This window comes from Canis lupus, chromosome 13, assembly GCF_011100685.1.
Source record: "Canis lupus familiaris isolate Mischka breed German Shepherd chromosome 13, alternate assembly UU_Cfam_GSD_1.0, whole genome shotgun sequence".
NCBI lineage: Eukaryota > Metazoa > Chordata > Mammalia > Carnivora > Canidae > Canis > Canis lupus.
Genome location: NC_049234.1, coordinates 12850470 through 12866079, shown reverse-complemented (window position 1 = coordinate 12866079; position 15610 = coordinate 12850470). Strand labels below are relative to the sequence as shown.

The 15610-nt window shown below is 34.9% G+C and overlaps 1 protein-coding gene across 2 annotated transcripts in view; it reads left to right on the top strand.

The window, feature by feature from the left end:
* The window catches only part of CSMD3 (CUB and Sushi multiple domains 3), a 1311859-nt gene that overhangs the window by 1081941 nt on the left and 214308 nt on the right, over positions 1–15610 (top strand). For both annotated transcript variants that reach the window (XM_038555367.1, XM_038555366.1), the window contains one exon: positions 2657–2773. In XM_038555367.1, the coding sequence (XP_038411295.1) occupies positions 2657–2773 (117 nt within the window). The remainder of the gene's footprint in view (positions 1–2656; positions 2774–15610) is intronic.

Sequence of the window (15610 nt, the reverse complement as noted above, 5' to 3'; positions counted from 1 at the left end):
CTGTCCTGAATGTTCATTTAAGCAAAATAAAATATAAAAAACAAATTGAGGCTGTCAGATGCATATTAATTTAGAATGGCAGAAGAATGTTCATTACTAAGTCACAAAGCTGAACTTGAGTTAGAAGTTCTCGTTTCTATTCATACTTTCCCAATATAAAAATAAGAACTACTGTCACATATACTCAAAGTGTTGTAATTTTGGAGCACATTAAAATCAGAAAGAAAGTTAATATAAAACATACTACTCCTTCTTGAATGATTCTCTCATCAGCAGTATTATCAGCTGAATAAAGTTATCAGTGCTGAACTAAGAATACACCTTACTCCCCTAATCCCAAACAATAATGAGTGATGAGAGCAATGTATCTTTGGTTATCATCATCACTGTCAATTTGTTGTTGTTGTGTGAAGTTCTAATTTTAGTGTGTTTAATTCTAACTATTTATTACCATTTTAGAGAATATAAAAAGGCAGAACATTCATTAGCCACCCACTGCAGTACCACGGTTTGTGGTGTATATAGGTGTTTTAAATATATTGCTCTATTTTAAACTCTGGCCAGGAGTCCATCAAAAGTATTTACTTTTTCAAACTGCCGGGACTCCTCTCCGAGTCACCTAACACATCACTGGCAGAATCCACCTCTCTTTATTTATTTTTTTCCCCACCTCTCTTTAAAAGGAAAATCTGGCATTAACTCCAATAAATTTCCAAATATTAACTTAAGTCTATGCATATCTAGTCTCCTTCAACCCTCTTTTCAGGTCGCAGAGGCATGTTACTGAAGTTTTCAAAAGCTTATCACTCGACTTTTGTTCTTAATTTTATCTTCTCCTAGATTCTAGGTTGGCTCCTGATTTTCCCTTTGTAATGACTCCTTCCTCCCTATTAAAACAACAATAACAAAAACTCATTCAGCATTGTACCTTCTTCTAACTACTCCCTACATTCTCCTTTAGTTTATGATTAAGGTTCTGATAACTTCTGTATTTCCTTATATACCACTTACTCTTCACCAACTACAACCTAGCTACCACCTCTCTACTCTACTTCAAGAGTTAGAAAACTTTTTTCTGTAAAGGTCCAGATGGTATTGTGGGATTTGTTGGCCACATATGTCTCTGTTACATACTCTTAGTTCTGTTTTGTGACTCTAAGAATGTAAAATATCTCTCTCTCATTCCGGCCTGGATTTGGTTTGCTAGCTGTAATTTGAAGAAAGCTGCTCTAGTTGGAACTGCTGTATTAATGATACCAAAAATTATCATTTTGCTTGAGGAGAGTCCTCTCTGCACAAGTTCAAAGCCAATTAAGGGATAGGCTGAAGTATATCAAACTGTTAGCTTTAATATGAATAAAAGCAGAAGAGCCAAAATAGGCTTCCTACACAGCTGTAGTTGTCCCTCAACAACCATGGCCATTCTCTCAACAGACTGGCCCAGTAATACTTACACTCTAGAGGAGCGAACAGCCAGTGTGCTCTTTAAGCAAAAGGGCCCCAACCTGCAATAAAGTAGAAATTCCCATCCTGGGCTCACCAATCTGGGAAGTTCCTTCTACTTTGAGGAGTAGGGGCAGAGCTAGCAGGCAAGCAGTTAGGTACAATCCCTCCTCAAGAAAACCATGGCCCTACAGAAGCCTCTACTCTGTGATGCTCCACGTTGCCAAATCCAGACTCCTTTTTCATTTATTACCACTTTGCAACACTTAACCCTGTTGAACACTTTCTTTTCATTGAAATTCGCTTCTCCCTTAGCTTCCAAGACACACTGTTTTATCCGTTGCCTGCCCCCCCTCCCCGTCTGATCCTAAATCTGGGCATTCCCCCAGACCTCCTCTTTGGTCATCTTCTTTGATTTGATACAGTTTTCTGGATGACCTCATAAACATAGAGAATATCAACCATCATCTTTATGTCTTTAGCACCTAAATCTCCATCAGTAGCCAGGGTCTGTCTCACAGCGAAGAACAATAAAACCTCATGTATTCCTCTATCTTATGAACAGCAGACCCATCATCTACAGATTTGCCAGGAACATTGGTTTCACCCTCACTTTTTGTAGAGAAATAGCACATTTGGGGCTGAGGTACCAAACAAAATCTGCCTCTGTGCACCACCAGTAATTCTACTGATTCAAATGTAAATCATATAGATGGATAAAGGTTGGCAGGAGAGTATTTTACTTAGATGAGTGTGTGAATGAATTTGTACAGCCATATCTGTCCCATGTATAAAAATACTTAATTTGGTGGCAGCATAATCAAGGTTGATTTCAAATACAGTGTCAAAGCCCAGCACTGAGTAAAACAATTTCCCACCTGCATATGTAATTTCTCATCATTATAAAGGAGATGATTATCTTTACACTTTTACCATAAATGAAAGCAGGGCCATCATTATTACCTCTAGAGATAACACTATTATAGCACTATTATACTATTTTATTTCTGAGAAGAGTGAATCTGAATATTTAAAGTTTTACATGACCACAATTTATTTTTAAAATATTTGACAATAGTGCATCTTGTTAAAAGATGGAAAGAAATCATATACATTAAAATTCAATAGCCGTAAATTTACGTCAAGGAAATATTCATAATAGGGTGTTTTTAAGATTTCCTAAAAATATTTTTTTGTCATTTGTATTTCCTAGCGCCCTGTGGAAGTCGTTCAACAGGCTCAGAAGGCACTGTTCTATCACCAAATTATCCAAAAAATTACAGTGTGGGACATAATTGTGTTTACTCTATAGCAGTTCCCAAGGAGTTTGGTAAGTAATATTCATCTCATCATATAGTATTTCATTCAAGACATGCTTTATTTTCCACTACATGCTATTCAAAAATGTTGGTCCTTTTTAATGAAAATATTCACTATTCACGAAGTGCTTTACTGTGTAATTCTTTTTAGATAGTAGCTTTGTAATAATAAAATTTTGAGGTCATTTTACTCAATCTGAATTTACAGTCAAGTACACAGGTGAACAACAATATAAAAATGAAAACAGGATTGTTTTTAATTTTTAAAAATAAGTACATCCAGTAACCTTGCAAGTGCCTTCTTGTCGGAATTACATAAAATGGGAAATTAACAGAGCATAAAGCAAAATGTGCCCTGCAAAATATACATAAAGTCAAATATAGAACTATTATAACAATGACAAAAGTGTGTACAAAACAATCATATTGGTTTATACTTTTTTTAAACACATTTCCAGGAAGAAAAAATTTTGGTTTTAAGTACCTAGTATCTGGGACAGCAATGAATGTAAAAAGACAGCAAAGGACATTTCAGCTCATCTTGTCAACCTGACAATCTGTTCTGCATTGGCACTGAGAAGACAATGTGTCCTTTGCTGCCTTCACGTCTCCCTGATCACAAGTCTTAGAAGTCACTTACCTGGCTTCTAAAGGTTTTGCATCTAAGATCCAGCTGGATCTCACCCAGGTTAAGCTCTGTTTATGGATGGATAGGCAAAGGAAATTTAGTGAGCAGTAAAGTATGGGAGAGAGGCTGAAAGTTCAGACTTCTACAATTTAGATTTACAGCATTGTGTTAGGTGGCAAAGGATTTGCTAGAGCTGTAATGAGTGTCTGGGTCTGAATGACAAAGTGTTTCAGCAGAAGGACATGGATTGTGTCATATCAAGATTTTTGGATCACATCTTGACTTAACGTTCTGCTGATGTATAAAATAAGCTGATGCTTCCAGTCCAATTTCTTATGACCTAATATTACCTGTATATCCTCCTTCTCTCTCTTCTGAAACAAGTCCAAGATCTTCAAGTTATTGGAGAGAACATTGTCATCAGAAATGAAGTACTAAACCTTGTATTTAGCCTTGATATAGAGTGGTGATGCCTGCATTAGCAGGGTGTCTATTTCTTTACAAAATATTTCTCTTTCCTAGCATGTTGGTTGGTTAGAGTTGAGCCCTTTGAGAATGACAGTTTAGAAAGAAAAACATTGTCCACTTAATTGTTTATTTATTTTTTGCCATTTGTTTCTCAAAATAGTTCTTTCCTTGTTAGAGGTGTCTATAGTCCCCAGATTTCAACAATGTTACGTGGTTGCTGACAGAACACTAGCAATGATGACCAGAAGGTGGTGTGGTTACCTCAGTCCTCTTTATAAAACTGTTAATTTGTTCTATTAAATCTATTCTTGGAATGTCATGTAGCCAGAAAAGATGAGAAAGAAGAATCAGGCATTTCCTTTCCTGACACATAGAAATGGTGGTCACATACAAATATTTTACAGTAGCCTATGTATGTTCAAAAAGGGAAGGAAAGGGTACTCATTAAAAGTAAATTAACAGATTTCTAAAGAATGGAATCTACTCTACCTGAGTTAATATAAATTAAATGTAATCGTCTTAATGTAAAAAAAAAATGCAACTAATGATCAGTGTTTTTAATAGTAATTTTTTAACCAGGTCTTAGATTATTTGTGGATGACATCAAATGTACTTTGACTTATTAGTAGGGAAATGTATGATTTTTTTTTTATAAATGTATCATTCTGAATTTCAAACTACATATGAAGTCAGACAAACCAGGATTCTAATTTTAGCTTATCATGTCTTACAGCTATCTGCCTTTGGATGAGTTACATACACTCTTTGAGACTCAGTTTCTTTTTTTGTAAAATGGAGATCATTAGGTCTACTGAGCAGAGTTGATGGGAATAGGGAGTGAGATTGTATGTATAAAGTATATCTCACATAGTTCATGCTCATTACAAGTTAAAAAATGCCAACTTTGAAGTCAGATTTCTAGATTCAGAGCACAGTTCATTGCTCTTTCTCATTAGATAAGTCACATCACTGACCTGAATTATACTTTTCTCATCTCTGAAATAGAGGCGATAAATGTCTACCTCATAGTGTTAGTTTATAATTAAATGATATAATATATGTAAGCGATCGACATACTAACACAGTTAAATCCTATACACACAGATATACATGCACATACACTTTTATGTTCACATTTGTGAATACCTCACTGCCACTTATGAAAAATTATGTAATAAAATGACCTGAATTGCTGGTTTCATTAGGGTCTTAAGATTAGTATGGCTAAAAACGAAATATTTATGTTATGTAATTCAAGCATGAAAACACATATTTTGTGTTTTACATCGCCAGTCGATATCTTATCACCTAATAATGATACCTTAAAATTTTCCGGTAGCAGAGTAGATGAATTAAATAAATAGTAATCATGGACTTCTTGCTATTTGTACTTCTGCCTCTTGAATATGAGATGATCAAGAATTAGTCATCGGGTATCTACAAATCAAATTTCTATTTTGCTTCTTCTTCCTCTCGTTCTCATAGTTTCCTTGTGTTGCCACTTTGAGCTGTTTTATGACTTTTTGGTATCACTTCCTAACATATCATTTCTCACTTTTTCTCTTCTTGTCACTTATCTCAGATTATAACCATTCCTTCTTCTGTATCTTTTATATGTGATGCTCCTAGAATTTTACTTTTTAATCATTTAGCATAATATCTATCAAATACACTCAATTCATTCATTGGAATTGCATTTTTTACAAAGGGTAAGGTTCTACAGTTGTTATGTAAGGAGAAAATCACATATCATCAACAGCACACATGAAATCCCTTAACTCACCCATAAAATCATTTACATAATTTTGCATAAGCCAAATAGTCTCTGAATAGTTCTAACAGGACATTTTTCCTTTAATGTCAGAGCAGGTAACAGTTTCTTTAAATAATACCAGATGAACTGGCTTGATTTTGTATAGGTCATGTACTACCAAATTACTTTCATTTATTTACATCTGCCCAGTGTAGAACTGAATTCATATCAGTTGAATGTGAACATAATACGATCTTACTTTACTGGTTAATTGAATGACTATTATTCTGTCAGTCAATTCCTGTCTTTCAGTTTTTATAGATAAGAAAATTGTCAATTCCTAAAGCTTTCATGAGCATCATTGGATTTCATTTGCACTTCAGATATTAGGGTCACTTTGGTGATATTCGTTGTAGGATTACAGTTGTTTTATATATGTAGAAATATAATAATTCTGGATCATTGAGTAACATTTTTTGACATTAATAGTTAGACTATTTCAGTTGGATTTGGGGATTAAAAAATACCCTACTTTTCTATTAATAAAATATGTCTTATTTTACCTTCATTTTTCAGTTTTTAATTATCAGTTATTTCCCCTTTATTATTTCATTGTTTAAGTCTTCATGTAATGCATTATTTTTAAGTGCCAAAACATGCAATGCATATTTTTAATTTTGAATTTGATATAGATAAGATGCCTTAGAATGTGGGAGAACTGTTGACTTTGTAAGAGGAAAAATATTTTTATTAATATGTTTTTATACCTAGAGTGCAGCAGCCAAAATCAAGTTGTAGAGAGGAAAGAATTAGAAATATTCAAGAATAAACGTTATGGACTTCTATTTTAGCAATTCTAGCTGAGAAAAACCAAAAGGAGCTAGGACAACAGCAGGGTAGAGTACAAGTCAGAGGCTAACGTTTATGTTTGTTTTCTCTTAGGATAGAAAATAATGGAGCTTTTATTTTAAAGCCCAAGAGAAAGGCATACTCTATGGGGCAAAATTAAATATCCTAGATGGACCAGTTGGCAAAACAAGATGTTTGAAGCAATTTAAGGAGATAGGATTAAAAAAATATATTGATGGGCCTCTTTAAACTATAATTTGGGGATACCTGGGTGGCTCAGCAGTTGAGCACAGGCTCCCTGCATGGAATCTGCTTCTCTCTCTGCCTGTGTCTCTTCCTCTCTCTCTGTGTGTCTCTCATGAATAAATAAATAAAATCTTTAAACAAAATAAATAAACTATAATTTGGAAGAAATTATTCATAACTAGTAATATAATACCTAAATTAGTTTCACATGGAATATTACTTTTTTGAAATGATTATTCCTTTCCATCCTCCCTCCCTCATTTCCCTTCAGTCACCTATTCCTTACATTCCAGGGATTATCTATAAAAGAGAATGTACTAGTATCTGAGGGTGCCCTAACAAATCACAAACTCAGTGGCTAAACAACAAAAATTTATTCTTTCAGTTCTGGAAACAAGATCTCTGAAAGAGATCATTAGTTATCATTAGTGCCACACTCCCTCTGCAGGCTCTAGGAAAGAATCTTTCCTTGCTTCTTCCTGGCTCCTAGTAGCTTTCAGCAACCCTTGACCTGTGGTTTGTAGCCACATACTGATTTCTGCCTGTTTTCACAAGACCTTTGCCCCATTTTATGCATCTCCTCTGTTGCTGTGTGTATTTCTATCTTCTTTTCTTATAAAGACATCCTAATCTAGTATGATTTCATATTAATATTTAATTAGTTATGCCTTCAAAGACCCTTCTAAATACAATGACATTCTGGGCTCCTGGGTAGATACAAATTTTTGGACAGGGACACTATTCAACCCACTAGAGAAGGTTGAACTATATTAACACAGTTTTATTTTGAAAATCTTGACAAAAATTACTCTATTAAGCATGTAGCAAATATTAGCTGTGTAGAATACATGCTGACATTTAGATTTCTTGGAGAATTCCAACATGCAAATCGCTGTGAGGATTTCCAGAACAGTCTATGGTGACTTAATTTTATGTTTGGCCTCCCACAGAGTTCCACCTCTTGAAAGGCTTCAATGCGTATTTATTAAGGTACAAAGCTTACTCTTCCCCAAGATCAGCTTACAGATGTAGAATCTTGGAAGTATTCATGAAAAAATTTCCAGGTTTTTCTACCTCCTTTTCCCAGTTAATCTGCCCTCTCTTTATTTCCATTGTTGATGTAGTCTCTTTCTTGTATAGGTTTCAAATTCATGAGTTCCTGAATCACACAAAGTTGTCAGACTGGTCTACTCTGTACAATGGTCACAGAGAGTTACTAAAACCTTTTTGTATTGTTGGGAGGAAGGTTTTTGGTTTGTTTTGCTTTAAGTAGTTGACATTGAAATGGGAGAGCTAGGTTCTTGTCTCACGGAAATGAAGAATGAATATTCCTGACAAAGGAGAGTGAGTACAGTGATAAAAGTTTATTAAATGAAGAAACAGAGAAAGCTCTCAGAAGTGAGAGGGGTCCAGACAGGGTTGCCACTAAGGGCTTGTAGGGTTAGTCTTTTATTGAAAACTAACCAGGAAACCTAAATCCTTTTCACATTATCTATTGATATCACCATTGAATAAGGAGCAATGATAACACCTTCAATGACTTACTTCCTTTTTAGGGTCCAGTAATTCTCTGTTGGTCAAGTAGCTGTTATAACAAGACCCCACTTCTTGCACCTGGGACTGGATGGTCTGGTTTATTTATCTCTGGTTTCCTTTCATATCCACATTTTTGGGATTTTTGTGAACCTGATTTCCTGCCTCCCTACCTAACCCTGCCTGTCCCTTACTCAATATCACCTTTAATTTCTCTCTTACTTTCACATATTTTATATTTGTTTCTTGCTCATAATCATTATATTTCCTATTTTTCATGGTAGTATTTTTCATCAAGATCAATTTAGAAACATTTTTCCCTTGATTGTTGACTACAATAATGGGGTTACAGCTGTGGGGTTTTTTGTTTTTGTTTTGTTTTTTTTCTCAAACTTTACCATAATATTATATTATAAACACTGATAATGATTAGATAATGAATATTTCATTAATTCTTATTATATCCATTAAATTCAGTATTTCTTTTCCATCTCATAGACTTAGGTAATTACATAATGATTGTTAAATGCAATTTACTTCTGCAATCGTATCTTTCACATTTCTGTATTGTTAGTCTATAAAAAGTAGTATTTAAAAATTTAGGTCTTCTTAGAATTTAGAAGGAAAAAAGCAAAAACAATGGATTGAAACTAAGATGTATACACACACACACACACACTTTCTATATATGCATACATGTGTTTATTTTTTTGTGAGTTTCTGTACTTTTTAATATGTACTGCTGTAGTTTTAACCTGTAGATGGAAAGTTAACTATTCTCATCTTTTGTATTAAAACTAGCAGCCATTCTTTTATTCTATGTACATTCTTCTTGAAAATCAGACACTTTTCTGATCATTTATCTTTTGATCTTATATCTGGGTGGTTTTCAATGATCTATTTTATTCAGCATCCCTTACATAATTTATGTTGTCATCACCTAACTTTATACTTAATTCAATAATTTATTGTCACTAATTTTCCCCAAATTGTAGTGACAAATTGTTTTGAGATTATTTTTGTATGCTCATTAGGTCAGTAAATCATTTCATTGGCATTCTGTTTTTTCCTGGTGTAATTTTCAGTAAATAAACTCTTTTCGGTCAATAAAGGCTTTGTATATTTTATATTTAAAATAAATGACATTTCATTTTTTTAATAGTGCATCAAAATCAATGATTAGTGTTTTGTAAATATTGAATGTACTTGTCTAGCAATGACAAATGTTCACAAAATGTGTTTTTATTCACAATGTATATTTACTCTTTATCATCATTTGTTAGATATAGAACAGTTGGAAAGGGTACTCTCTTCCTTTTTAAAAATGAAAGGTTCTATTAATGTCAATATGCAGAAATGTGTATGTTAATTTTGTACCTATAAGAGAGGAAACCCTTATTTTTGAGCCCAACATTTTAGAGTAAGGAAAGTATCGTTATTATATGTATCTATATTTATATTATTTAATTCTTTGAGTACTATTTATATAATTAGATGAAACTGTATTTGGTCACCAGCTAGACCAGGATCTCCCATCTGAATTTGATTTGGATGTCAAGACTTATGACACCACACATGCACTAAGAAGGTATGAAAAGATTTATTACTCAAATAATAAGATTTTCTGGGAAGAGCAAGGCACTATCCAAAACTGGATTCAGTCAGATCCAAAATTGCTTAAGGAAACAAAGAAAGCTGACTGGCTTTGGGCTTTATTATGATGCTGGAGTGAAAGCACCTACATATTGGTCAAGGCTTATGAGGTCTGAAACTCCCAATTGTTCTAAAGGAGAGTGTACCCTGGGTTTCTTATTAGCTTGCCCCAAATAGGGGGCAAAAAGAGTAGTGGAAGGGGTATGGCTTGAAACTTGCCAATAATTAAATAAAAAATGTATCAGAATTTATCACAATTCACTCTTGGTGTTTGACTGGTAAGTGAAATGTATCATATTTTAACTTGTGTAAGCCACAATATCACTTGCACCCAGAGCTTGGTAAGGGACACAAAATTTCCATTGAATGTGTTGTTGCAGAGCTCAGCGTTTTGTATTGTGAAAAGTGAAATGATTGCATTGATCACTGTCAATAACTAGAACTCTGAAAAGGATATGAAGTGTCTTCATGAAGCCTTAGTATTGTGGCTTTAGTATGTGGTGGAGATATGTGGAGCATTCATTTGTATTTGGAGTATGTCTGAGATAAGAAACCCAGAAATTTTTATCTCATAAGGTACAGACTTGAACCACATGGTCAGACAGTCGGCAGTGGCCCGAGTTTAAAACACATTCAGCTGGGGCTGTTTGCTGACCAGGGCATCCAGTATAAGGATGACTGTCCAGAATTTGGGCAGTTGTACTGATCATTGAGTCTTTTATCAGGAATGTCTTGGTTAAAGTGTTAAAAACAGCAACTTTCCAGGGTGTTCAATTATGTCGATGATCTTGGTTATACTGGTCTGTAAGATACACAGATTCCCTTTGCTAGTCACTCAGTCGATCCCAAAAAGCTACTCTGGTAACTAAGGGGTTCAGAAAAGGAACACCTGGTTGGATCAGTGGTTGAGTGTCTGCCTTTGGCTCAGGGTGTAATCCTGGGTCCAGGGTTTGAGTCCCGCATCAGGCTCCCTGTGAGGAGCCTGCTTCTCCCTCTGCATATGTCTCTGCCTCTGTCTCTGTGTCTCTCATAAATAAATAAATAAAATATTTTAAACAAAACAAAACAAAATGAAGAGAAACGTCTGCAAAAACATGGCATCTGGCAAGGAATTAAGGACCAGAAAAGCTATACCTTCATGCAGGTGGGGTAGCCCATAGGACCTATGTTTAGCTCTAATATGTAGTATTACTTCCCTTCTTAGCAAAGAGGGCTTAGTGGCCATACTGAGCTTGCAAGGTATACTTCCATGACCCAAGGCACAATGGGCAGATGAATATATCCAGAGAGCTATGGATTCAGAGGCTTTGAGAACCTCTGTTTCCCAGAGATCCCAGTATGTAGCATTGCCACTATAATGGCATATGACATGGAGCTTAGAGGGAAATCATCTAGTACCAGAAGTTCAAGGGCAACTTCTGGCTATTATAGGTGGTTCAGAGACTTCAAGAGCCATGAGAGGAAGTTGCTAAAGTCTCTAGAGTAACAGAGTCTCTGAGGGACAATACCTGTTGTATTATAATTTGGAAAGAGTCTAAAGACATTTTTGTAGATGACCCCATTCAAGGTAGGCCAGTTTACTAGTCACAGCATAAATGGGCTTAAGTAAAATTATAAATTAGGAGTATGTTGCCTTAAAATGAAGATTTCCTAAAAGACTGTTTAGCAGGTTTTAACAGTATGGTAACATAAGGGGTCAATATTTCTTTCCTAGGGTACCTCGCTGGGTCAGTTGGTAGAGCATATGACTCTCGATCTCAGAGTTGTGGGCTAAAGCTCCACATTGGGTGTAAAGATTACTTAAAAATAAAATTAAAAAAAAATGTTTTCCAATGATGTAAGGAACAGAGTGGCTTTTGGCTGACCAAGTAATCCATAGGGATTTAAACAAGGTGACAGGGCCTTCAATTATGTGTGGGGAAATGAAATCTCCCCCTTTTGTGAGATCCTCATATGTCTTAAATTATTGTGGCAAATGAATCTCCATGAAGGAAGATGTCATCAGTGTAATATCATCACCTGTGCTCCTCAAGAAAATTGGACACACTTCTAATTTTGCCTACAAAGATCTGTGCAATGATCGAGCTATTAAAGACCTTATGGGTATCCAGGTAGAGGTATCCCTTCAAAGCTGAAGTCAAAAAGTGTTATATTCCATCATAGCTGAAGGCAAATTGTGGCTGAGAGTCTGTGGAAATTGGTATTAAACAACTAAGAAGTAATAGCAAAATAGCAAAATATTTACCAGCTGACGATTGGACGAAGCAGTACTTTCGATAATATTGATTATGAGACCCTTAATGGGTAGAAACACAGAACCACAGTAATCCACTATGAAATACCATTCACTTTTCCAAGGTTTAAGAACAGCCAAGTTGAGCTATTAAAGGGAGAAATATTGGGAATAAATGCCCCTTCTCTAAATAAGTATTTTATAATGTGTTTCAATCTTTGGAAGCTCTGTTTTAACTTATATTGGGCTATATTAACTATTTTAATTATGGAAAAAGGTCCATGGTGTCTCAATTTGTCAAGCCTTTGGCAAATGCCAAACACATAATTTAACTTAGTACGTTTTTGATTAGAGCTTCCATGACCACTATGGGAAAATTAGGGCAATAATTCTGATGATTAAGATAAGGCATACTTCCTTGTTCGCTATTTTATATATTTCTTAACTCCTTTATATTGTAGGGTATGCCTAAATTTACAAGCTCTAAATTTACTGAAATCCCCAGGACTAACTATAATTTGAGCTCTAAAACGATATAAGGCCAAGAAAGTTTGCCAGTTGGTTCATCTCAATAGATAGTAAAGTTAATTCAAAATCCATGTTGTAGAGGTGCAACAGACAATTAGGGACATTTTATATTTTCACTTTATAAAGTCTTGCAGTAAATTTTGAATTTCTAATTGGGTCTAATTGTGGATCTCTTTTTCAGCTTTTTGTTTCCTATTCACCTTGTATCTGCTTTGTTTGTTTAATGGTTAACTAGAGGGGGAACCTCTTTACCCTGCTCAAATTTATAAAATTTTTTGTCTAGAGAGTGTGAAATCTAGAACATGAGGGGTAGGGGCTTCCCTTGTAATGATTGTTTCTTTATAGGGTTTAAGGATCCATAGTTTAAGTAGAGTTTTAATTACCTCTTTAATTTTTGCACATAGATGCCTAAGTGTGTTTTGTTGTTGCTGTTGTTGTTGTTGTTGTTGTTGTTGTTGTTTTTCTATATAAGCCTAAGGATGAACATCTTTGTTACAAAGAAGTCTGGGGAGCAGTGATAGCAAAAAGCATTTTCATGGAGTCTTAGTGAGTCATCTGCTTCTAGGAGTGTAGACTTCAGCATGGTCCATCATAACCGCTCTTCCACACAACTGGCTACCCACCAGCCCCATAAATTGCACAAGATATCAGTACTTTTACTGAAAATTCTATGGAAGAAAGACCAATGCTTGGTTGAGACTCACAGCCAACAGTCACAACATTAAATTATTCCTCTGAACTTTGCCTTAGTCACAGTTTATGATGGAATAAAGACATACAATTCTACATGAAGCATACCAGATTGGATCAGGCTTGACACATCCCAGAGATGGTACCATGGTATTCTGATAGCCTTAAGGAAGGCCTTAACTCCTGTTTCTAAATGCCAGTTGTCAAAATTTCTGGTGTAGGTTGATTAAATCTCTGATAAAAATTGTGTAGAACTTAGCAAATACAGCGCAAAGCAGCATAGCTCAAAGTGCAAGATTGCTAGCAGGTAAAAGAGCCAGTTACTAAACTAAAGCAAGAGAAGAAAGCCCCTCAGTCATGTTATTCATCACCTGGACACCTCCTCACTGCACCAGTTGTTGAGGTTACCCTAGTTGGTTTGGATTTTGAGACAGATGGTACCACACAAACAATATGGGAATATGAAATTTTTTGTTGTCACATAAGGAGGCTTTCTGGGAAGAGAAGGACAAGCTTCCAAACAGGTCCAAAATGGCATGAGACAGCAGAGAAAGGAGAGAGGCTTTGGAGTTCTATTGTAGTAATAGGTTGGTAGTGGTGTGAGGATTCCTGTGTTCATGCCAGTGCTTAAATAGTTTCAACTTTCCACTAGTGCCAAAGGAAGAAGAACTCAGGCTTTGCTAATTAGCTTGCTCAGATGTGTGGCTGAAGAGGAAGGGGAGCAGTGGGACTTGAAATCTGTCAGCAGTCAAACATCAAAACATGGCTTCGGCCCCTTTAATACAAGATGCAATTTATAAAGCTGCAATTTATAAATTGTGTAATATCATATCTTAAATATACTGATATATATATAACTTCCTATTGCCATCATGTTCTCTTTCCACTTAAAAAAAAATATTTCTTTTCAACATCCAAAAAAGGAGTATAGTATGCTCTAGAATTTTATTAGCTGAATTCTTAAAATAACTGTCAAATGATCTATTAGGTCATTATGATAAATGTATATTTGCATTCATTGTGTAATGGATGTCAACTTTGATGTTTCACATTTCTCTCATTTTTTAAAAATCAGTTATAGGAAATAAATTATGCTTAATAATTCAGAAGAAAACTTTGGGAAATATAGTACAATAACATCAGTCTAGACATTTTCTAATCGTTTGTTTAAATGGCAATTACAATGTTTTACCATTAGTGTTTCTCCCATTCATATTCATTTTTATCTTTTGCTATATTTTACCAAGATGATAAATTCAGTGGCTTCCCCATCTGGCTGTTTAATACCAGTAAGCATCAGATTGCTGAAGATTATTTTGAATTAAAGTTCAAAGTCATAAAGTCAATGATAGTAACAATAATAAACTGAAGAAAAGATTAAACGCTGGAAGAAAAACTGAACTGGGAGTCCACAGGTCTGGATCATGGTCCTTTATTTGCCTCTAAGTAGCTGTGTGACCTTGAATATGTTATTTAAGCTTTCTGGACCTCACTTTTTTTTTTTTTTTATCTATATGATGAAAAACTTTGATTCAATGGTCTGGGACCTGCCCATTTAAAAATATATATGTGCAATTTACTTTTATTTTATTTTTTAAAGATTTTATTTATTTATTCATGAGAGGCACACACACACACACACAGAGAGAGAGAGAGAGAGGCAGAGACACAGTCAGAGGGAGAAGCAGGCTCCATCTAGGGAGCCCAACCTGGGACTCAATTCTGGGTCTCCAGGATCACACCCAGGGCTGAAGGCAATGCTAAACCACTCAGCTACTGGGGCTGCCTTGCAATTTACTTTTAAATTCAAAGAGTATGATATTAGCAGTTAGAGAAGTAAAATATAGTGAAGTACTACCAAACTTTCTGATAATTCAAGAATCTGATCATAGAATTACATGGATTTGTGTAATTTTAGTTAATAATGAAACTGACTACAAATTTAGTTCAAATTCTGAATCTTTAATGTTCCTGAAAAAGTAAAACAAGTTATGTAATGGCATTTTATATTCTCCTTTTTAAATTTTATTTCTTTTTCTTTTCTGATTTTTAATGCATCAGAATAATCTTGGTCATCCTTACCGTTGTCACCTCTATCATTAAAGTTCCAGAAGGATTTTTAAGGGTACTTCTCATTTTAAAGTCACTACAAATGTTAGAATATTATGTTTTTATTTTTATTTATTTATTTGAGAGAGAGAAAGAGAAAGTGAGAGAGAGAATCTGAAGCAGACTCCATGCAGAGCCCTCTGGGGGGCTCAATCTCA